The following is a 25,931-nucleotide window of genomic DNA, read 5'->3' as shown; positions in this document are numbered from 1 at the left end:
CTACAACTGGAAGATTTTAGGCTGATCAGCATCCCTGCCACGCAGACTTCCGATATTTGACATTTACATTTTGCCCGCCCGCTTCGCATTTTTGGTCCTGCAATCGTCAATCTCGGTTATTGACGGGGGGGGTTTGAGAATATCTTAGAATATGAATCTGAAATCAAATAGGATGCAGCATCCAAGTCACACACTGCTGTAGCCTTTTCTGCACTTGGACTTTGCAGGTGAACCTTAAAAGCCTCAAGGTTCCTGCGCTGTTCACCAATCAATTTTAAGATGCATACCTGTCAAGTCATTAACCTTGTTCCCCTACACCAAAAGTACCATGACTCAATAAACATCACAGATAATTGACCAGAGTAATTAGGCTTTCTCAGGGTCGCTTTTTTTCTGTCTCTTTCTCTGTCTTTATCCCCTTGGCCATGGCAATAGGGTGAGTAAGCCGCTACTGAGGCCAAGGCATGCCAGGAGCGTGCATCCAGAAGAGCGCTGCAGCCGGCGATCAAGCACCAACAATCAGTGACAAACGAGGTACACTGCCACCAAATGACGTTTATGTACTTTCGCCCGCAGTCGCTGGGCTTGGGAGGTGGGGAATGATGCAAAATGGAGCGAGGGTGAGCTCTAGAGCATGACCTCAAACAATGCACCCTTTTCCCCCCTCTCTCTATCTCTTCCCCCTTCCCACTCTCCTATCCTGTCTCTTACTCTCTCTGATTACCAGTTTCACTGAGGATGAGGATGCAGCTTTTGATCTCTTTAATGTACTGCATCCATGGCCTATCAAAACTAATTTAACTTCTCATTTCATGTCACACAGTTTATGCTCAAGGAGGCTACCTACACCAAGGGTACAAACCATACATCTGATGTGTGACTCACGAGTCTAATATTCGGCCTAACCTTGATTTGATCACCTGGATGACAAAGAAATGTCCTGGAATGTAAAATAGAAAGTTTGGCTTCATATCCAAGTCTCAAGCCTTCAAATCTCAAGATTTGCATCAAAATTCATATCATAAGATTTACATAAAAATTCATATCTTAAGATTTTTGCCGTTCTGAGATTTTAAGTGTTCAGCTTGCATGAAAATAATTTTTGGGAGCCATGGGAGAACAGTCATGAATAAATTTATTATCTTTTTTTTTTTAACGTGATCACAAATATACAGACAAACCTGTCTACAGCGGCCACCTGCCGTATGCGACCACTAAACACCATTCCCCCCCCCCCCCCCAAGAGAAAAGTAATGTTAATGACCCTGTCTATAGCGGCAACCTGTCTACAACAGCCGCCTTTTTTTTTAATCTCCCTTGGGTGGCCACTGCAGACAGATTTGACTGTATGTATATACTGTGAATGTGAATAGGCCTAAATTTTTCCCCCTACCCAGATATATTGAATTTCACCATGATTAAAGCCACATTACCAATTTACAGCATCAGAGTGGGCCATCTCATTTGTCATCCTTTCATAACTTTCTTCTCACCAACACAGCTCCCTATGGACATCCCAAGAGCTTGAGCGAGAAGAGTAAAGAGTTCAGCCCCAGTTCATCCCTACCCTCTGTTCTGCATCACAGGCATTTCAGTCACAGGCATTTGACACCATTACAACCTCCTGCAACTGAAGTTACACTAATTCTCCTACACCTGCTTTGGGATGACAGAAACATTTTGAAATGTCTCTTGTTTTTTTCTTTCTTTGTTCTTTTTTTTTTCTTTGTTCTTTTTTTTTTCTTCCTTTTCGCCTTCTCCCCAAACACCAACAAGCCTTCCAGGTGTTGACTGCTTCACCCTGCCTCTGTTGTTATAACCCAGCAAAGGCTCTAACATAATCATATTCAAAGTAATTTTACACTTCGTATTCACACTGACTTTAAGAGATTGATTGTATCAAATTATAACGCATGTATTATTTTGTTCTTGTTTGTACGTTATGCTTTTTCTTCAACCATAACATTTTTTTTGATAGACACCATTAAAAAAAAAGATTGCTTTAAAAAAATTCAACCAAACAAAATTTTCAAATTTTCATTTAAATGGAATATGAGACTATGACCCCGTTTACAGTGCGGGGCCGGGTTCGGCCGCGGCTCGGCCGCGGCCGAGCCCGGCCTCAATTGGCCGCGCAATTGGCCGCGCATTTGGCCCAGTTTGCGTTTACACCAAGAAAAGGCCGGGCTCGGCCGTGGCTCAGCCGCGGCCGAGACCACCTCCAGAGCGAGGCCAAATGCGAGGCCAATTTTGGCCTCGCATTTGGCCTTTTGAGCGTTTACACTGAAGCGGGGCTGGACTCGGCCACGGCCAAGCCACGGCCGAACCTCGCACTGTAAACGGGGGTCTAAGAATCAACAGAACTTTTCATGTTTTCATGAGACAGTGATAGAGACTGTAATTACATAATATGCAATTTGGATGATGTGATAGTAATTTCACCTCACGTCAGTCCTTTTGGTTTATACATGAAAATATTTTTAAACTGTTTTTGGTTGAAAGTTCAGCAAATGAAGCCCATCCCCACAAAGTTGTCACTGTCGCCTAATTACAACAACACAATGACTTGATGTAAGCTGACTACAAGTTTTTCCTTTGAATTTCATTTCAAAACAGGAAAATTCAGTGTAAGTTTTAAGGTCAATGAGAGACCCATGAGGCCAATGTAATCTAATATGCACAAGTGTCCATGCAACTTTGCAATCCTTTGCATGACTTCCTCATTATCTTATCATTCTCATAAACTATGATTTCTAGTAAAATTTTCTGTAACTTATACCATTCTGCTTCTCTCAAAACAGACTGAAATTGCAAACTAGGTACATGTGTACATCTCGAATCTAAGTCCAAAGGCAGGTTTACTGCTGTTCCTTACGAAATTTAGATTTGAATCGAATGCATAAGAGCTCAGAACAATAGTCCTAATTCTTCAGGCTCACAATACCTAATGAATTTGTTGAAACTCTGAGCACAAGCATTGGTGAGCTGAGAGAACACAAAAGAGAATCAACAGAAAGTGTGTGACAAATGGAAAGCTGACACTCTCACTACAGAAAAGGATCAAAATACCCATAGAACATGTTATGCAAACATTCCATGACTTTTAAAACCACTGTAAACCACCCATTAGCATCTGTCATAATGTTTTTCTTTCCCAACAAAAAGTGGGATAATGGTCTTCCAATCAGCCCATGACAGAGTAAAAGAGAAAAAGCAAAACAAAACAAAATGTAAAGGACAGACTAAATTGAGGTCAATTTATGCCCTGGTGCTTTCTCCTGCAGTTGCAAGGACAGAGAACAAGCACCCGCATGCACATGAATATTACAACAAACAAACACACAAATAAATGGACCCATACAATGGTGTCAAGCCAGCACGGGGATCTTTTGCTGAATAATCACATGGAATCCATCTGATTGTTTGGCATGATCATTTTGAGAACAGGGTAAGGAGCCGGCAATCAAATTCACATTTGGCATGACGTTTTCTTTCGACAGCTTGCAATTAGGTCCATAATCTGCACAATATGTCACATCTCGCTTTCTCAATCACTCCGGTCTACAGGCTCCGATAAAAATAGGCGAGCTTTTTGCGATAAAAGATGCAATGCTATAGACAATATTTTCTATGGCTCAAGTGGTTTTCAGCCAATTTCAGTCTCGAAGGCTATACACCGTGTTTTGTTGAGCACTGGCGTATGCTTTGTCAAATTCATAACTCTTTATGGAATTTTCATAATGGGGCAATAAAAGGATTATGCAAACTTTTGTCTGCATGAAATCATTTCAAACAAAGCACAACTTAAACATGCCTGATATGATGATTTTACTACTGGAGTGAGAGCAAAATTCATCCAGAGAACTCATCAGTTCCTTCAAACACAACTGAATATTATAATTTCTAGCAGGGTCATAAACGCAAAAAGATTGTGTTTAATTTGTACATCAACTGGGAATTCTACAATTCCACACCATTTTTTCTTTCCAAGCAATGTTTCATTGTTTCTTTTTGGGTAAGATATCAAAACTGTAGATGTGAACAACTTAATATTCTAAGTGAGTGCCATGAGTGTAAAAAAAAAAAATTGTACGAGATAGATGCATACTATGCTGATGTTTGACAGAAAACAAGCATGAGTCTATTATAGCCATTCTTGTGTATGTGGCCAATAGTCTTGCTGGTGAGAAACTGTCTGGATTCATCCATGGTTGGTGTAAAATTGTATACTTTTTGAAGTCTGGTATCGTATTAAATATGAAAATACAGAGCAAAAGCAAGAAATAAAACAAAAGATATAAAACAACCATTTTCCTTAGTCAAAGGGGGGGGGGGGGGGGTGGGGGTGGGGGATAAATTTATACCAAGCCCATATATGCATGCAAGCAATATCACCTTGAAACACAGTCACATTACCAAAAAGGGGGGGGGGGGTGGGGTGATAAGAAGACCTGGAATGTTTTACGTGACTGGACTATTAAAAGACTTTACATGGACACTGATCAGTTATACACATGTATGTCCTCTTTAATCCTAATAGGGTGCCTGGAACCATCAGCAAACAAAACTTATGCTTGGTGAGGAAACGAAACTAGCGCAAGGTTGTTCAAGATATCGGCCATCATTTACATTGAAATTACGGCGGGAGACTGTTCAAGTATGAAAGCATGAAGACTCACTCCCCCCCCAAACCATTATGGCAAACTCAGCTGAAATGGATTTTTATACACACTCTTCTACACCTGGCATCAACTTGCCCAATTTCCTCTCCCCTATTTGGACTGTAAATGACCTGAAAAATAGCAAACCCGACCACTGCCACCAAATGCAGCAACCGAGCCATGGCAGCTATCTCACCCCACCCTTCCTCCCTACATCTATCCATCCTGCCCTTTACCCAGTGCAAGTTCATAGCCCCAGATTGCCCCGCAGTAATTGCTTCTCTACACTGATGACACTTGAAAGAGGGCCATTACTCCCTGCCACTGACCCTTCTCCCCCACTCTCTCCAAAAGTTATCAAGGAAACGGGGAGAGAGATTCCCGCGAGAGAGTGCAGTTCACTCTGATCATAACTCTGGCACAGCATATTGTGTGTGCGGTGTACATCCGATAATGGCAAAAGATTGATCTAGTCGGAAGTAATGACTCGCCCCTCTTTTGCATCGTGTTCTTCCAAGAAGTCCTCTGGCAATGCGGCGCACTCGCAATCAGCGAGACAGATAAGGACCATTTTCAGTTTTCAGATACCCACGATTCAGAACCTGACCCACAGACTTAATACTCCACAACTATTTTTGAGTAGAATGCCAGAACCTGCAGGCATGAGTGCCAATATTCATGTTCACAGTGTAATTACAGTATTACTTCAATGGCGCATCCAATGTCTGACTTGAGGACCTTAGATTATTACCGTACATTTGAAAGATATTATTTTTGTAGCATTGTGTAAATATTACCTCTAAACATAACTGTCTAGCTCATTAGACTTGATAAAATCATCATTTCAATCATCTTTTATATTCAAAACGTCATTCTTTTTCTGTTGTTTTGTTTCCTGTACATGCCAGGCAATTACTAGATGCACTCACTTTCAGCTCATGATTTTTGTCAAATTTGAAAGTGCAAAGTCTATTTGAAATCTTCTATAAAGATGCACTTGTATGAGTACACTGAAAACAAATCATGAAGAGATCGTGAACATGTGATTTAGAACTGATACAGAGCTGGGGGGGGGGGGGGGGAGAAGAGAAAGAAAATGGTGTTGACAGCTATGATATGATAAACCATGGTGTTCTAGTGTATACTAATTGAGATCCCCTCGAGTTTTTGATTGTCTTTCTTTCCTTTTAATCTGAGAATTGCTGTATCATTTATCCATAGTAGATTATGACTGTAGGGTTCTAAACGTGATGATACAGTGTGTAACTGGCCATTCTGGTCCAATGTTTACATTTTCACTGCATACTACAGGGCATAGTATCAGTTCCTGTACTAGACAGCAACATATAGTGCAGCAATGCTTCTTAATGGTAAAATACTGCTGGGCAGGTTTCAAGGATACCAGGCCTATTTAAGTTATTTCAGCTGTTCCCTTCTTTAAGCCTCTTCATGTACATGTCCCAACTTGTCCCTAATATATTGCATGATGTCAACTGCAGGGCTTGTAATATCTACTCCTTATAGCTTGTTTGCAGTCAACCATTACCTCTATTCATTTGTTTGTTTGTTTTTTCTCCTGTGGTCTGCAGAATATAAAGGGGTATCTATCTATACCTCAGATTTATCAACTTGAGTGGCATAAAACAATTCAGATTTGATTGCAAAGTTGAATTTTTTTTCCATTTCCTCAAAGAGTACCCCCCCAAAAAAGAGAAATTTTTTTATAAGGAACTACAGTGCGTATTTAGAAAGCATCTTTTTTAAGTGTTTACGTATTCCCTTACCCATTTCCTACAATACCAGGTGGCTCAAGTGGAAATTCTATAGATTTCAGCATTCGATAGGAAATAGGTTGATAAGCAGTTTCCTATCATATCTACTACTTGCGAATGTAAGGTAAACAACTGGATTAATCTGTTTCTTTTAAATGGTTGGCTTTTGCTTCAAATACACTGGCTGCTGCCAAGTGAGGCAATTCTCAAGTAAGATTGAGGGTAATGGAGGTTATCTCTTTAAAAAAAAGTACAATGTCTGTGATTCTGAATGCATTAAGGGTCTTTTTTTTTGTGACATTGAGTCTCTGCATTCTTTAGTTCCTGCAATATACAGGAAGACGCCAGACAAAAAAAAAAACATAAAACCTGGGGAAAAAAATCCATACTTATGTGTGAAAGATTCTATAGATCTCTATCAACCATCTCTGCTTGGTCTTGCTTCTAAAATTATATTACAATCATATAATCATTGTTGCTGTACTGATAGAGAACAAATCTATCATGCGGTTTGGCAAGCACAGAAGAAAAAGAAAAAAGGAATTTGCTGTGACGCATAACAGTCACACTCCTGGATGCCTTGAATCAATTACTATGGATTTTTACACTGTTTTGACTAAGGTATCTGACAGTGGCTTTTCGGGAGATAGCCAGGAATACTGAATGAAAATCTAATGAAGATTTTCAGAGGGTGGGGTAGAAAAGGGGGGTATGGATGGGAATATGCCTGCATTAGATGCAATAATAAACTCATTCGAGTGTCATGGACTTGATGCCTCACAAATGATTGGCGTATGTAGCGGTAGGCTTTGTCAGACGCGCACAGGATGGGATTCGATCTTGTCACCCTCAATAAGCAAGCATGCCGCGACCACTGAGCGTCAGTCCCTCGTCTGAATCCACTCACGTCTCTCGCTCCGGGTCTGTAAATTGAATCGCCGCGTAAAGCGAGCTGCCTCGAGTGAGGAGCGGACATTGAATTTTTCAGCATCCGTAATGTAATTTTAGGACAAGAATTCCGTCTGTTTGGCGATATATACGGAGCAATGTTTGCATGACTGACACTCTGGACGTCATTCGGTATTGATAAAAACTACGGCCGAATGCATGCTAATAAAAAACTCTCGGAATATTCATTTCACAACGAAAGGAAAATTGGAACAACACAGGGACAATTCAATAAGACAGATCCGATGGATTGAAGTCAAAGCAGTGTGCATTTTAGCACTTAAGGTCAAATTATTCTCGAGAAAAATTCATCTCTTTCGCTTCAATATGATCTACATTTGCTTTTCAGACATTTTCATTTCCTTGAGGAGGTGAACACATTCTATTTACCAAAAGTGCATGGAGAGCAAAAGGTAGTACTGTACAAAATGTACATGATTGATATTGATGTGCTGAGAACACAAAGCTACATGTATGTACAGCCATTACTTTTATAAGAACTCATCTGAAAATGTTAGATTAGACTCTGTATGTGCTGTTCCCCTTGATCGAGATGATACGCATGACTGCAGCGTTTCTAAAATTCTCTTCTTGATTGTTTTTATCATTTTGTGACACTCCCAGCACAATACTATTTCAGTTTACAGTGTCATGGATGTCACACCTGGATTATGCCACGCTACATGTTTGCACAATACAATTGTAATTTTTCCCCATTAGGTCCTAAATGTTCCAGATTATGTCTTCCAATATCTATAGTCCTCTGACAGAATGTTAACTTTCATAGTGGCTGATATCAATCTCTTCATGATGACGCTGTTTTTGCATGATTAGTTCACAATAAAAACTGCATTGTGCGCAATATTTCTAAAGATGTGTCTATTTTTCTTTCAACTGAATATTTTTCCAGTCAGGTACCCATAAAGAGGAAGTGAGTTCAAAATAAGCAACACTGATTAGCAAAGGTAAACCCTGAAATCTGTCTGAAGTCTTGCACTAGCTGTGGCAGGAAACTGTACACAGCCCTTTTTGGCCTACATGTAACAATTATTTTTTCTTGAGGGATCTTTTTTTTTTTTCCCTCCCTGCACAGGTAGATTATATCATAATGCCAGTGTAACCTACTGACGTGGCATTCCTTTCACATCGTGTCTCTTATGCCTCTTTCACACTGATGTTAACCAACCGGTTTAATACCTGTTGGCTCCCAAGGATTCGGCAGGGAAAATCCTGATGAATCCAGTAAATTTCTCTACTACTTTTTCTGACTGTACAACAATGAAACCAGCTGAAAATGTTACAAGAGAATATTAGTACTTATATCTGTAATGGGTACACCCTGCAGAGTTATTAGGTCTGAAAGGGGCACCAGAAACAACGTCTACCTTCTGGTCCCCATTTCCACTGGGTCGAAAAAGAAAGAAGAAAAAAGTGGCCTTCATTTAGTCCACTGATCTATTTCATTCCTCCACATTTGGTTTTATGGTAGTAATTACAAAATTGGGTTACACTTGCCTCACTGTTTTTTACACTGTTTTGTCATCTTTCCTGCTTTAGTTTAGGATACTTTAATACATGAAATGACCACATGTCACTTTCTTTTGAGATTGATATCCTTGTGAATGTTCCAGCTGCACTGAAATGCCAATTGACCACTATTCATTCTATGTTATGTCTTACACAATGTACACACAATTGTTTGTGTAAAGAAAGAACAAAAATAAAAGAAATCCATTGACATGTTTAACAAAACACATGATTCTGTGTTGTTTTGACACATACAGTGTCAAGTGGAGTACGGTATGCTAGTCTTCTGGCCGGTGGCAATGCCAGGGTATAAAAGTCAACTTTGCACATTCATGCCTGATGGCACTATGCAATTCTTGGAGGGGAAATCATTGTGTGTTGTACAGGACTGCAAGTTTGTTCAATTTGCAATCAGTACCTGAGTTAAAACTGTTATTATCAATGTAACTCATTATCTACATATCATCATACCATGATTTGTGTTGTGCTTCGGTGTGGGCAGAAAAGATATATACTACAAAGTGAATTGGAAATCATCTCCGATAAGGGCTCTCACATTGCTAGGAGCAAAAGCCACAAAAATGAATCCCTCAATAAAAGATATCATATGAAAGGAGTTTAAATGCCCGCAACTCATTGCTTCACATTGCTTATGAAATAATTATGAAAGCAAATGGTCGCTGGGGCGACAAGACCTCGTATCTACGAAATGTCAAATGTTCAGGAGAGCCAAAAAACATGGTGGCCAAAGCACTGTGGCGAATGGGATAGCCTTTCCTTTGACATGCCGTGGTGGCTTCATTTTTCGAGTAAGACAGTTGGGATTTGGACAGGACATCACTTAACCCATTATTTGACCATTAATCCAAAAAAGTCATTTTCACCAAAATTGCAGATACAAGGTCTTGTCACCCCAGCGACGAATAAGGAAAATGCAAAATATAGAATAAGAAAAGAGAAAACACCAGAAAAGAAAGTTTATCTGTCCCTGAGCAATTCTGTATGAGGATCAATCTCAGGTAAAAAGAGGTATGCAACCAAAGCGGCCAAGCAAGACAAACATTTCTGGTTCTTATTCTGTCAGTTGTGGGGGTGTGGGGAGGGGGGGTTGGGGGTGTGGGGAGGGGGGTGGGGGTGTGGGGAGGGGGGATGGGTGGGTGGGGAGGTGCTGCAAGTTAACCGTTTTTCCTCTGGGGTGTAACCCCAGTCTATGAAAACATTTTTTAAAATCTTTTTCACAGCACTACAGCACTCAGTTGTAGTTTCGGAGGAGTTTGTTGAAGACAGCACAAATTTATCTTTCTCATATTAAAGTTAGAAGTTTGAGGAAATTGTACTGGCCTGGTGTCAAAATTTAAGTGACAGATTGAAGGAAGCCAGATTTTCTGTTACAAACATTTATCATTGTACTATTTGCCTTTGGTTTCTGTTTTCATTTTTTTTTTCATGTGTATAATATCGGAACAAATATGATGAGCATTCCAGATCAGCTTTGGAATTTCTTGCCCATCATTAAATCAACAGGTGAACATCTCTGAGACTTTGTGCTGCACAAGGTGAAAATGTACACTGATCATTGTGTATGACTTCTTTAACAAAAAAATAATACATCCCATACACCGGGCAGATAGAAAATACTAACTGGCAGGCAGAAATTAGAGATACTAGATGGATAGACGGATAGCTGGATAGACAGATATATATATATAGACAAATAAACAGATAGATAGAATAGATAGATAGATAGAGAATAGATAGATAGACGTATAGAATGATAGATAGATAGGTAGATAGATAGATAGACAGATAGAGATCAGAGATAGGCTATAGAGATAGATAGATAGATAGATAGATAGATAGATAGGTAGATAGAGATCAGAAATAGGCTACAGAGATAGATAGATAGATAGATAGATAGATAGATAGATAGAGAGAGAGAGAGATAGATAGATACATGTAGATAGAAAAGATAAACAGATAGATAGATTGATAGATCAACTGACAGACTGAAAGAGAGTCTAAGGATTTAATTAGTTTTGCTGTGGCAAAACTAGAAGGCAGAAATGCCCTTGTAGGCTCTGAGATAAAACGAGAAACCCCTGAAAATTCAGGGCTTTGTGCATTTTATTTGGTTGTTCCCATTGTTGTTGTTGTTGCTGTCAGTCAGTGGCTATTCTTGAAGGATAAGTGGCATGTCGTGTCCACACAGTTCTCTAGACCATGTCCACGGACTGATTTTCAGACCAGGTAACTTACCCGACAAGGCATCCTGTAGTGTCTGTTGTAATGCCCTGGTACGGCTCCTCGTCTGGTACTGAAATGGGATCTGAACAGGACGGAAAAAAACAACCACAGAAAAGTAGATATTGGTGAGGGAGTTTAAATGAAGAACAAGATCGTCATGACAACACATGCAAAAACGCTGAAGTTCTGCAGATGAGGGAGGAGAAAATAACAATTGATTGGAATGACATGATATAAATAGTAATGCCAATTCACAGAGCAGGAGCACAGTATACAGGATACTGCTATAAAACAGACCAATCATATTTTTGTTTAAAAGGAAAATATTATTGAAAACAGTAACATGTTTAACAAACTTAACAGATAATTTGTCTGGAGTATCCCTGATGTTAACTTGTCAACATCCAGCAGTCTGCTTTGAAAGAGCTCTCCATGAATGTTTTTTTATTATTATTTTTTTTACTTTTTCTTGCAGGAAAGATTCAACATGTCAAACCCCTTTCTACTGAAGACACCCACACCCCTGCCCCCCCCCCCCCCAAAAAAACCCACACATATATACATACATGTACATGCACACACACAACAAAAAAAATCGACTGAAAAGAAAAGAAAATTAAAACTACAAATATTTCGGAAACGCAAGTACCTGGCTTGAGTGCACGGTAGCTACTACAACAAATATCCTTTGAATTAAAGTATTACAGTCCTCAAGAACTCATACAATTGTATCTGTACATGGAAGAAGTGATCAATATATTGAGGTTTAAATGCAATTCTCTCTTTGTTCTATTCAGATGCAAACCTCAGCTTAACATGTTTGTGTGCATGTTGTGCGTGTGTGTGTGTGGGGGGGGGGCGCAAATGGATGTTCTTCTGTTATGACCATATTCCAGGTTTATGGCATTAAGGAACCATTAATACTTTTATATGATTCTAATAACCTGTCATATACAAGAGTTATAAATTGACTGGTAAGCTCATTCAGTACATGATTAGCAACTGAGTTATGACTGAAATCAATCTTGGAATCAATTGCAAACCTGTCATTCTATTGGGCACTGCTCTGTACATGTGCCAAATACTGCATATGCCATATATTTTGTGAGGATAATAAACTGTACGACAATATTGCGGGTGGTTGAATTTGCAATGGAAAGCCAGCTCACAGCAACAGAATGAAAACAAAGTATTCATCCTTTATCAAGAACCAAAGTTAGGAATATCCCACCAGGGAGACGATCATTGCATTTGTTTCAGAAGGCAATATTTTAGAAGGCAATATTTGGGTGTGTTGCCAATTTTGTGTACAGTACATCAGTAAAATGTGTAAAACCAATGCAAAATATATGGTACATTGAGTCCTTAAGAGTTACTTTCAATGTAAAAATCACATACTGGCTTGTAGCACTGCCACATGTGAAGTCAACTTCTTCTCAGAAGAGGTCTGCTTGCTGGGGTTTCTACATGGGTGCAGTCACCAACCAAGGCATAATATGTAGACCTACATTCCTTCATGCACCAAAATCTGCACATGAGTGTTGTCATGCCAGGCGTATCAGGACAACCGCCCTGCTCTATCACATCACTGTGTGAACCGGCAGCAAATCTGACCTGAATCCTCAAATGAGCACTCCCCACTAATCTGGCTTCTGAATACTTCATTCCTTCACTCTGTGCAAGGAAAAAGCACAGCCATGTCTCTTGCATTCAGAATTTACTTCTCTCTCAAAAAAACAAAACAAAACAAAACAAAACAAAAACAAGAACAAGAACAAAAACAAAAACAAAGACAATGAAACTGTGTGAGCGAATGCACTGCTTCCCAAAGATAAGTGTGGGTTTGGACTTTGTAAATGAAAAATTGACTTGAAAAATTGTAATGATACCAAGGCAAACATACCAGCACACCTAAAGACAAGAGTTGTTTACTGGCTTGATGGAGGCATGATAAAGAAATCACAAAATGTGAAATGACAAGCTTAAAATGAGCACGGTACGTTCACCTGCTATCAAGAAAGCATTGCATTCAATGTGAGCATGCTACACTCAGATCTTTTATTCATACGTACATTCATTGTTGTTGTTGTTGTTGCTGTTGTTGTTGTTGTTGTTGATTTTTGCCTAGTCTGACTCTGAGGGTAAAGGCATAATAGTGGGCAATCTCAAATACAAATCAGACTATTAAACACAGAGTGGAATTGCCTTCGTAGGGGATGCCCAAACTTTCTCTTCAATGTCATCCACGTTTGCAAAGAATGTTGCACCAGCAAGTATTATACCACACTTCAACCAATATTTCTCATCTCAAAAGAAAAGGTGGGTGACAGAAATTTGCAATAAACAAGTACAATGGACGTATACATTTTGTGTTTAAAGGACAAAACACAAATAAATCATACTGAGTGCATTTTAATGACTTTGCACAAGCAGCAGTTCTAGAGGATTGAACACTTTCTTAGTTATTTGGGCTAGAAATGATAACTTGATAAACTCTCAAAATAATAAACTATGTACACTTCATAACTCATTCACTGTATCTTTGTTTTTGCAAAATTTTCGAGCTGACTGACATTCCCAAAATTTGCAACTTCCAAAAATATTGCCTCCTATTAACTCTTCTCCTGGTAAAGAATGACACTCATTTCTCATCCAGTCACTGTGGTTTTTGATTGCATGATCAACCATATGCAAAATTGCCTCACAAATCCTTGGAATATACAAAATATTAAACAAAAATATAATAAAAAAATGCAAAATTATACAGTTTGTGTGACATACATAAGGTCAAAACTTATCATCAGAATACGGAGTGCAAACTGAACAAGTGAGGGGAGCGAGAAAGACACCCTCCATCACAACTTCCCTCCCCCCTCTAGAGACGGCCTGAGCAGACAGGATAAAGAATGTTACGCTTGTAGCTCAGTGACAAGAAACACTTGTGTTTATTAGTTAAGTATAAGATGTTGATGAAAAACTGGTAAACTCGGGGTGGTATCACTGCCACTGGCTGTTTTGAGTGATGGGAAACAAATGTCTGGCATTTGGCCAAATTAATTTCGGTGCATGAATAAGTGAATATATTGACCACTTGTCGAAAAAGAGAGCTTAGATTTGTCATCAACTGCCTCTAAGACATTAGTCTATGCTTATAAGCAATGTTGAAGTCTAACAATCTGCAATATGTCATTTGATGGTTTGATTTTTGTTAAATTTATTTCTTTTTTATGGTTTTAACATTGGTATATAAAAATTAATGTTTCTAGTACAAGCCAATCCACTATCGACCATACATTTACACACAGACAAAACTCATAATACTGTAAGCTGGGTTCCCAGCAATAAAAGCCTTGCAAAAATATCTGACGCGATAGAGTATATTTGTATGTGCAGCAGCCTCTATGTGAATTATAATCACAGAGATGCCACAAATTTGTCTCAAGATCTGTTGGTCACATGATGATGAAAGAGGGAGTGGTTTGAGGTTTGATGTTTGCTTGAAAAAAGTCAACTTTTTACCTCTTTGGAGCCCTTCCTCCACCTTGCTCTCTCCACCCCCATCCCCCTTCAAAATCTAAACAAAATGTTTTACTTTCTGTCAGATATTAAACCACGGATCAGACAGACAACCTGTTCCCCTTAGCCAAGCTTTCTCTGCACTCTTCTCTTCACTCTTCAGTAATGTTAATGCTATGTGGCATTTAATCAAACAACACCGGCGATACATATTACATAATTCATGTTGGGCAGGGGGGCACCCAGAAATACTACCCCTGACAATATATCTGTATGCATGACGATAAAAATGGGTACGGCTTCCATCTGCCCACCGACAGTGATCAATGATTAACCGCAGTTGCACAAAGTGGAAGGGCATTTCTCTACTCCATGCACTTCACCTTTATATGCCTACAGAGTCCGCCATCTTGTAAAGAACCAGGGACCATGACACACTGCAAGGCACTGCACTGCTAGAGACCTACGTGCATGTTCAGATGGCCTAAAATTTCTTTCACACATACGACATAGCAGTCATTCATACCTGTAATTGAATGAGCCTCGCAATTTCCTTTGTTTTGTTTCATTTTTCCTTCCTCATAATTCAGATTTCCCAAACAGTGGAGAAAAAGCATATCTCAAGGAGAAATACCCCCCCCCCCCCCCCGATTGTTCAGGATGTTTGAGTCAAAACAAACCAGGGTAGTATACTCCCTTTCCAACTAAAGAAATATCTCATCATATATATATTTTTCTTTGGGGGGGGGGGGGAATCTATATGATATGCCCAGTTAAATTATGCATTTAAAAGTGTTGATCTATGAGAATTTACCGAGAGTATCTCATTGGCAATTGGCAAGAAATAATGTGTAAGAAATTTAATAATAAATTTTTACCACAAACGAAATACATATCAGATCCACTGAGCACGCCCAAAAAGTTTATCATTGCTTACACATATTTTGTAGAAATGTTAATTTGTTCGTGCCTGCCGTCTAAACATTGCATTTTGTTCAGTATTATCATATTAATTTAGTATTACAACATTGTTCAACATGGGTTTGCTAACACAATCAAATTCCAGTTTTCTGACCAGGTATGGTATATATACATTATACTAAATGTGTAGTAATAGCCACTTTCTCTTAAAAACAAAAATAGAAAAAGAAAAGAAAAAGAAGTTACACAACGAGGTTTCCATCACAATAGGAATTCACTTGCTCTAGGGATAAAAAGCAACCAGTAAAGCACCCTTTTTTATCTGACAACAAAGGTTATTGATTTTGGGAGTTGCCCACCCCCCCCCCAATCCCTTTCTATATTGATAGGGGTTCTAATGATAGAAATAGCCTTTCCAGGGAGTTACTGCATGCTGCATTCAAATACACTTGTTTAACAGCTCCCTCGATCTAAAATCCGGCTTCTTTCCCAATCAATTAATTATGCCAGAAAGGCAATGGACAAGAAAAAATGATTAATTACATAGCCATAGTAATCACAACTGCTCATTGTAATTGCTCATACTCAAGACATACTTGAGTGATTTTTTTTTTCTCTGTCAAAAAAAGAAAAGAAAAAGAAACTAACAAGACTTTTTATGTGTTTTTTTTTTACAAAACCAACTACAAAGTTGTGAGGTAACTAATGATATCATCAACTATGTAATTTGCATAGTTGTGACGACCATCGCTGTTCCATCATACATGTGGTATGTAAAACGGTCAAGTTCCATAAACATATTACGCTTTGTATAACACATTTTCCATTCCATTTGCTTAATCATACACTTTTTACGTCAAATTGAACATGGAATGGCATGACATTCGAATAACTATGTATAGTAGTCCTATAGTACAATTTGTGCAAGACTGTATATAACTACCATGTATAGTACAGTTTGTGTATTAGACTATGTGTATTAAACTCGTGTCAATTATGTATTTTCAACTTGTGTAACTATGTCAAAGTATAATCTCTGCATGTACTCCCTGATGTGATGCACCTAAGGATATGGTGTTAATAATATAGGCATATATACATTATTCTCTACCAACATAAATATTCAAAGCATTTTTTTTTTTTCTGAAGCCATGCTCATGCATTCGTTGCAGTTCTTCATTTAGGGGCCAGTCTGATGAGTAGGCCTACTTGAACATATAAATGCAGTATTTAAACAATCTCATTCATCTGGTGAATACCTCTTGATAACGTAGTCAGAGCCTTTAATATTCTGTAATATAAATAAAATTAATGGGAAGTAACGGCAATGCATTATGGATTACAGAGCATTCTGAAGGTGAAGCTAATCTATATGCAGTTGGTGCTTTCTGACGAAGAAACTGACATGCACACCAGAGCACTGAGCAGCCAGCAGCAAAGCAATACACGGGCAAGACTCGTTTCGAGTATCGAGGAGAAAAAAAAAAGCGCTCTGTGGAACTAGGCTCTTGCATTACTCTCTGCTGGCAAATCACCACCATGGATGGCCACAGTCCCCTCGATGGCTGGGCTCAAGTTATCTTTGAGGACAAAGGAACTGGAGGGCTGCCCTGGTAACATGATTTATCACACTCCATCTGGCTGAAAAATAATTTGAATAGTAACATCAGGAAATTGAATTACCCACACCAACCTGGGCATCCTCCCTCCCCAGGATGAGAGCCGCGAGACGGAGAAGCAACCCCCATTTCTGATTTAGTTTGCCCATTCAGATTAATGGCATGTCATATATTGGCCACAGCAGCCACCACTGGAGTGTCAAAAAATTATGCCATCATTTCATTTGCCCATCCAGGTCCCCATTTCTTCAGCTACTCTGCTGGGAAATAGGCAATGATGTGAATTTTATTTAATCCTCTCATTCTTCTTGGGAACTATGATGTGACTGTAGATGATGGTTTGCAAATGTACACATGAATTTTTTTCTTTTAGTTAAAATGAGTGTTATTAATCAATTTTTTATTTTTTTTTTACACTCCACAATAAAATCAAGCATGAGGCTACAGTATAATGAAGTGCATATTCAACGACCAAGTCACCTGAATTATTCCATGTCCTTTAAGTAGGAGTTATATATAATTCACCCAATGTAGTTTAAAAGGAGTACAAGGATAGGGTCATATCTTAACACTGTAATGTAACACTGTGCCTTTCATAAATTCAACAAACATGGAATAGTCTATCACTTAATATCTATTGTCCCCTGCCTTTCTACACAGCAAAACATATTTGCTCAGATGCTACATTAAATGTCCACCCACCTACTATTACAACCTGAATGGCACATACCTTTATTGTTTGTTACTTTATGTCCTCCCCACCCCCCCTCCTTTTTTTTCCTTGGTCAGTTTCTTGTTGTTACAGACAGTCACAAAGATTATAAATAGTGCAAGCAAGCTGAATGCATCAACAGGTTATCGCTCCCCCATCTTGGTGTCAATATTGATGCAGTATAAAATAACCAATCAATGAATGCCCAATTCATTCTGCCAGTCAGCTCCCAAGCCTCGGAAGCCAAACAAAAGAGATGGAGGTGACAAAAAAATAAATAAATAATCATTCACTGTTGACTGTATTTCTTATCTTAGCCAATCAGTCTGCAAATAGCTGAGAGAACAAAAACTGAAGCTCTGGTCTGATACTCGTACAGAGGCAAGTCTCCAATAAAACACCAACATTAACAGTAACTAGGGATGAGAAGACCATTGGAAACTCAAGTACTTCAAGTAGATAATCAAGGTATGCATAAGGCATAATATCAAGAAAGCAATATCTTGAGCGTGTGAATTTGTGTCAAATAGGTATATGGCGTTGATAACATACAAATTGTACTATATCAAGTGTTTACCTCTTCCTCAATTCATTCTACATAGGATCAATCACACCCTCATGAAACATGTTACCACAAATACTATGGAATGCATGGACTCTGACTGTGATGATATGAGGTTTTTTCTTAACTATGTTCCTCTTTTGACAATGTAATCACACAGCCAATGCTATTAAATTGCCATTCATGTTTGGTTTTGTTGTAGCTGAAGTTAGAATTTGTTGCTGCACACACACATTAGAACAAGAAGAATAGCAAAAAACATGCATACATTTATCTTTTTTTTTAAACCCCCCCCCCAAAACAAAACATTTGAAAGCACGAAAATTAGAATGTCTGCCTTTGTGATACGATCTATGTCAAAGGAACTGTGTGTCCAGCAACACAGTCCAGTATTTGGCTTGTTCTAGCAAACATACGGAAAGAATTTGAACTTTCTGTGCATGGGTACACCCTTCAAGGCAAACTCATGCCTACATGTAGGCCATTTTGCCACCATGTATTCGAACTCCTCCCTCATGCCATCATTCATTTCACAGCCGTCTTTGTGAGCTTTGGTCCCCTCCTTTTCTGTTTTAAACCAGAAACCAATCTGCTTGGCACCCCAACAAATAAAAGACAAAGTTGTTGAGTAAAGGGCATACAAACACAACACCTTCTCTGCTGAATGTCTCGGCGCAGTTCGGCTGCTGCTACGCAAACACCGCTCTGTTGCTACAATGGCTCACACATACAAAAACACCCACCCAAATCACACTTTTGAATCTCCTTTCTGCCTAAAAATCTGAAGAATCATCATACAGGTTTGGTAAAGATACGAGTTCACAATGTGCACCTTCCAACTGATGCACACAAAATAATCTATTTCAGTTTCACTTTATGAGACAAATTCACTCAGTCTCATATTCTTATGATTATCATGGCAATATGGTTATTTCTTCCTTACACTCTGCAATGAAAAAGAGCCATGGAAAGTGTTTCCTTCTTTTATACAACTTTCAATAAATCTGCTGTGAAAATACTATCTTTTACCTTTAATATTTCTCCCTTCCCCTTTTTTTAGGCACTTGCATGCAACAGGTGGATAACTTGACATAATTGGAAGAGCACATATGACACAAAACAAAGGAAGTGGGTACAGGGTACGCCTGTGTCTTGGAACTCCTTGAGTTCTTTGCCTGTCATCATTAGCGCCCTATTACCAAACCAGCCAATGACCAAATATTTATCATTTCATGTGAATGCTTAATTCATTTGCTGTTTGTTTATTTTTACCATTAGACCATTTTGATTACATTACAGCATTGCAGTGATGACAGAGAAATCCCTCTCTCGGAACTGGAAAATTATGAATTACACTGTAAGATTCGTGTGTGTGTGTGTGAGATTTTGTAGGCAAAGACCCCAAGTCTCAAAAAAAAAAAAGTTCCACAATCATGCCGACACCCGCATCAGACCTCATGGCGCAAGCAATTTTTAGAAGTTCTTCAATGCATCGGTGACAGAATGGAACATTCATTACCTTTGGCAAAAAGCTGACATCTTCCAGAGACTGATTCTGCAACTGTTCTGTGATGAGGGTGACCATAATTCTTGCCTTCTGCTGCACGGGACTGAAACAAACTGGGAGCTTAGACAGGTTGCCCACATGTAGTAGAGCTGCTGCTGCTGCTGTGACCTTGTAATTTTACACTGTCATTTTCTGCCAACGAAACATCAACTCCACAGGTTTGCTGCAAAAACTCGGAGAAGGGAATGTGAGAAGGCAAGGGGGTAATTATTTGTCGTGGAAATCCTAGCTCTGCATGTCGATCCCATCTGCAGCAGCTTGCCTGACGCTGCTAGGAATGATGACTGGCAACAAACACTGTAGAAAAGATAAAACAGAACAACAAATTTCATTAATTCTCTTTGGTCATAATTGCAACAGAGTTGTTCTGCATGTAAGACAACAAAGAATATATACCTGTCTAAAACTCCAAACCGCAACCACAGTAAAACACGGAAACAAAAATATATACATTCTTAAACTCTGACGAACAGTTATGTTTGCTCAAACATTACAAATCTTGCTGGACTTGTGAATTCTTCATTTCCTTGTTTTCCTCCTATTGGAAGAAAAAATATCCTCCATCATTTAACTTTAATCGCTGCTTTATATTATATATCCTGTATTGAAAGATTAAAGGACAAATTACGTCCCCATTCTCAGCTTTTATACTCATAGCTTACCTTCTCTCTCTCTCTCTCTCTCAAAAAAAAAATGAAATTAAAATGAAATCAACCTCTCACATAAGTAAGGCCAGTATCTCATTCTAGTGGGGGAGCAAAAAAAGAAAAAAAGAAAAGAAAAAGAAGAAGACTAAGAAAAAAAAGGAGCAGTACCTCAAAAAGTGAAGGGAGGAGACAGGGAGGTATTGAGGGAGCACAGAAAGGAACTCTTTAGCACACTGCGAAATGCAACTGCTGGTGATGGCCAGAAAGCCTTTGTTCGACATTGCTACACTCAGGGGCCTCAGGATGTATTGATTCTAAGCATAACCTAGTAACCTTTCCAATAAAATGCACTTGGGATACAAAGCACAGCATCCTCCCTATTCAGCATACAGAGAGCAGATGAAAATACATCTGGCATTTGCGCACAAAGTGACCCGTTAGGACTTTATACCGCAGTGAACATTTGACAGTCTAAAGCCCAGCCAATGACCAGCTGGTGGTAACTCTCTGACTCCGAATAATGCCAGCTATTTACATACTGAAGGAGACCTTTAAACAAACAGACAAATCCAAGAAATTGCATGTATCTGGAGAGTGGTGCTGTATCTCTTTAAACTATAAAGCTGTAGGGCCTATTCTATAAGGCAGACTACAAACATATCTTAAATTTGATCCCTACTTCATTCAACCAGGGAGGTGGGACTTTCAGCTCCCTGTTTCAACAGAACTCAAGTTGCAGAATTATCATTATCAAAAGCCTCTGAATTGATGCATAAAATTTGATCTTTCAATTGGGAAATAATACAATAGTCAATGTTTTTGTTTCAAACTAGCATTTTGTTATCAATCATTGTTTTTCTGATTCTGTACAGATTTTGTTTTTTAACCATTTCTATCTAAATCTTTCTCGTACATATAGGATATGTCATTTACAGTTGTAGTACTGACTTGGATGGTTGTATCTCCATGACCTTACCATGACTGCTAGAATGTCATTCAATTCAAAGAGGTAGGCCTACCAGAAACACTTCCAAAAGAGTGGCATTACAAGCATCAATTGTCAGTTTTATATCCACATGTCTGAAACTTGCCACTTTCACAACCTTATCATCTCTGAAAATTTTTATCTGCCAGATATAATGTGACTTAAAGAAGAATTTAAATCCGAGTCTGTTTTCTTTGCTTTTTCCAAATTTTTCTCATACAAGTGAGACAGCAATGTAGAGTACCTGGTATCTATAATAACAAAAGAGATAATAAGTTTCATTAGGAATTTAACTGGTGACATCAAAGGTTTGGCACATTGAGACTACTGATGTTTCAAAGGGAATCAAGATGCCCATTAGGAAGCAATTTTTCCCAATTTTACCCATCCCTGGAACAAGTTGTCCTCGTTTAACCTTTCAAAATAATCAAATGCCATGGAAGCAACAAAGCGAGTGAAAGCTGAAAATGTAAAGAAATAAATCAACCCATCACCCATCTTGGTTTCAACCCCCTGAGCAAGGAAACCAATACTGAAGCAAGTCCCACAGGCTATTCATACTATTTAGCAGGCACTCCACCGAATTCACTGACATACGTACACACTGACACACACATACACTGTATATAGACTATACATGTACACACTGACACACACACACACACACACACACACACATACACACACACACATAATATGCACTGACACACAGCCACCTTTCTCCATGCTGGCTGAGTGAACAGTGATGGCAGAGCTACATCCCCTCTATGACTGTATCGACGACCATGACTGACTCGACTGCATGTGTGCTGCATGTATTCTTCAGCACGCAGCAGAGAAGATTATTCAGCAGTGGCAAGCCAACCTCTTGCCATGCCTATGCCTTGTACCACATGCAATTTGGCATTGTACCATATGCAATGGCATGTGCATCAAGATAAAATCAAATTATCATATGAAAAAGACAGATGCCTTACACACCCCACAATTAAAAGTAAGAAAGCAGTACATGCTACATTGTATGTATGTGCTTTTCAGTGTAACACACACACACAAATAAACTGTTAATTCATTGGTGGGTAAAACGCTTGACATCAACAATAACATGATTTTAATTGTAGCATCCATTTACATTATCTATGATTTAATACCACAGAGTCCAATAAATATCCCATACCCGCAATGTAAACCAGCAGCCATTTATGTAATGAAGTCTTTTACAGAATGCCACATTACTTATTTGCCATACGCCGTACATACATGTACTGTGTGCATGTCATTCTCACATTGATGACAAGTGTATTGTATCAAGGCATATGAATTGGCAGTGTAAGTGATCTTGCGTAGAATTTAAGTCAAAGACTGTAGAGAGTAGAGAAGTGAGTTTTTAATATGCCTGAAGTGTTAATGCAAAACTATCAAAGAAAACTAATCAAAAAGGAATAGAATATCACTGGTCATAAAAATAGCTGTAACAGCTTTTCATTTCCTTGTACTAACATTACAATCAGCATCTTCCAGATGAGATGAGGCCACCTTGAATGAATTACAAAAAAAAACTATACGTAGTTTAGATCTTCTTGTATGTCCATTCTCGACAAACCTCCAGTATAAACTCCTACTTGTACACAGAGTATTTTGGAGGATGTTTCTACAAAGTATCAAGTTTTCTATGACTTTATGATAAAATTATGCTCCTACAATAACATGCAAATTTTGTATGTTGAATCACAGGCAGCAAAAACTTGACTCTTGGCTGAAACCATCCCAGTGATATGTCAACAGCCTAAAAAGAATTCAGTGCACACTTTGACATATTGTAGAACGGTTTTGTAGAACATTGTATTCTTTTGTTTTGTCACACCAATTAGGAGCGTAACGTTACATATCAATTGAAGATTATATTAATGGTGCATTACGTGCTCTAATTTCGATTAATTTGTATTTACTAGTTTGCATATTATTTTTTCGCATTGGTCTACTTAAAATTGTGTTGTTTTCTTATATAACTCTCCTACAGTAGTCAGTCGTTGCAGTCTGTACCAATTTTGTGTCACATTTCATTTTATCAATCTACAATGATGCATTCCCTAAGGCTCTGGGTAACTAACATTCTGAGGAATCATGCTGTTACAATCATTTTGCTTTGCAATCAATGTTGCAGAGCCATGCAGAGGTGCTACAATGTAGGTGTAGATTCTAGGCCTTTTTATTTCAAAGTCTGGAAATTTATGCTGGACGGCATTTATAACACTAAAATGTCCTCTTTTCAGTCAAAATTTATATGGGTAGACCCAATGAATGTTGTCTATGTTACATCCTTCGTTTTAATGGGTAGGATGACAAAAGTTCCAAGTAGGTTCTACACCTTATTAACATGGCTGGATCATTTATCAGCAAAAATTAACATTTTAATAAATGTGCTAATTAGGCGCCACACACTAACGTTACTTTTACAAATGAAAGGGACTTTTTAAGAGTTCTTGTATACCATCTAACTTTAGACCCTTGTTGTAACGTTAGACGAGGGTAGGGGGTCTATACAACGTTACAACCTTGTCATTCCTTGACCTTGGCTTTAATTTTGTCATGAGGTTTAAAGGGAGAAACATTTGATAATCCGTGTAACAAACATGCAAATCTATATGAAAACAAACGCGAAATGAGCCTTTATAGTTAGCTTCAGGCCAGACTCTTTCTTTTCCTACGACCAATACTCGGCCCGAGGCGAACGATCGAAATATTTTTCGATCATCGCAGCAAAGAATGCACTGCCCTTATCAACTTCGTGACGACCCGTCGACCCGCCGTCACCGATCGATACAACGCACCTTCCCAAGTGAACAGACAGCAGTAAACTCTATGTAGAACAATATTGTCATCGCCAAAATTCACCGGTTGGAAACAACTAATCCAATCATTATTCACATATGTTGAAATATAGTAATTGCACAATACGACTAGGTTGGAAAAATGCCGAAATGGCACCTACCTGGGCAAGGATCGCCACTCGTACCTCACAGTTTCATCCTTCGATTGGCACAACACACCTTGCCCTACTGCTTGCTGGGGAGCCCTTATGCTATAGAAATTCCTTTTGTCGCAATGTACGTGTTGGAGGTGTGTGTATGTACGGGGACGGTGGTGGTGCGCCTGACGGACCGACCAGGGTATCACGTTCACTGAGTGTTCACTTTGCCAAACACACACACACATCAAGCGTACAATAAAACACACTGCGGTTTGCCACTGCTGCCTGCACAGTGTAGTGAGGTACCTAGCTCCCTACGTATAATACGCAGCGCGTGTTCGCTATGGTGGTAGCGCATCGGTATCGAACACACACGCCTGCCCTTGTCGCAGCGATAGCTACCTCACATGCATGCTCTGTGCTATGCTGCACACACGTTGATAACCACCGGCACTGCAGCCGGTCTCCAGAGCGGCGCGGGAAATTCCATAATTTAAAAGGGGGAAATTACCTACGAGTAAACATCAATTACTCGTCTAAATGCTGTTTAAATTCTACATCAGTGTAACATTGATGATACAAAAAATTTTCTTCATAGGAAATTAATTTGATACATCTATCAAAACGCTGGGATACGCATGCCACTTAGCAAATAATCAATGTATATTCAAGGGTGAAAATGAATTACCCATAAAACTTCGACTCATCCAATCATACGTCAGAAAAGTTAAGCCAATGAAAGAAGTTGGCATCATGTTCATTCATAAAAATAAGTTTCTTTCGCGCGATCGTTTCGATGCATAGTATGAGGCCAGGCCGGCGATGGCGATGGCAGTCGCCTGTTATTTATGTCTCAGATATTATGACCATTATGAAATGATTCGGGTGATACTAGTAACCAGGGTGATAGCTCACCTATTTTCCTCTGTTATTCGGGTAATGATTGCATAAACAACCAGTTCGGACAGTGCTCGTCACAACATGATGAATCCTTCGGAGGACAGAGGATTATCGGGTAAATCTCAGCGTAGGGGGCTCAAACCAGTCTCCAGCATGTAAAGTTATATCTTTGCATCTCGGGACACTAGAAGCCGTTCACTTGTATTTGTAATTATGCATTGTGTAAATTTGTAAACAACATTTCTAGTTTTGTGTTGTTTTTTATTTATTCAAGTTTCTTCATCTTAGACAAAGATAGATTATCTCAGCTACTCCTGCTGGATATGGAATGGGGGTGCTGCTCTTGCACATTATCAAATTATCCAGTAAGTCTGTTTTT

At 38.9% G+C, this 25,931-nt stretch overlaps 1 protein-coding gene across 1 annotated transcript in view; it reads right to left on the bottom strand.

Moving 5' to 3' along the window:
• LOC139717842 (protein FAM53A-like) overlaps nucleotides 1–20,207 on the bottom strand; it is a 107,166-nt gene extending 86,959 nt beyond the window's left edge. The window contains exons 1-2 of the mRNA XM_071629336.1: nucleotides 20,002–20,207; nucleotides 11,165–11,234 (exon numbers count right to left, since the gene is read on the bottom strand). Coding sequence (XP_071485437.1) covers nucleotides 11,165–11,234; nucleotides 20,002–20,067 — 136 coding nt within the window. The 5' untranslated portion in view covers nucleotides 20,068–20,207. The remainder of the gene's footprint in view (nucleotides 1–11,164; nucleotides 11,235–20,001) is intronic.
• Nucleotides 20,208–25,931: the final 5,724 nt, after the last annotated feature.

The sequence above is a fragment of the Diadema antillarum genome, unplaced genomic scaffold, assembly GCF_040938485.1.
Source record: "Diadema antillarum isolate AM-2024a unplaced genomic scaffold, OU_Dant_1.0 scf00000083, whole genome shotgun sequence".
Classification (NCBI taxonomy): domain Eukaryota; kingdom Metazoa; phylum Echinodermata; class Echinoidea; order Diadematoida; family Diadematidae; genus Diadema; species Diadema antillarum.
The sequence above is the reverse complement of the archived record's forward strand: the minus strand, read 5'-3'. Positions and strand labels throughout refer to the sequence as shown.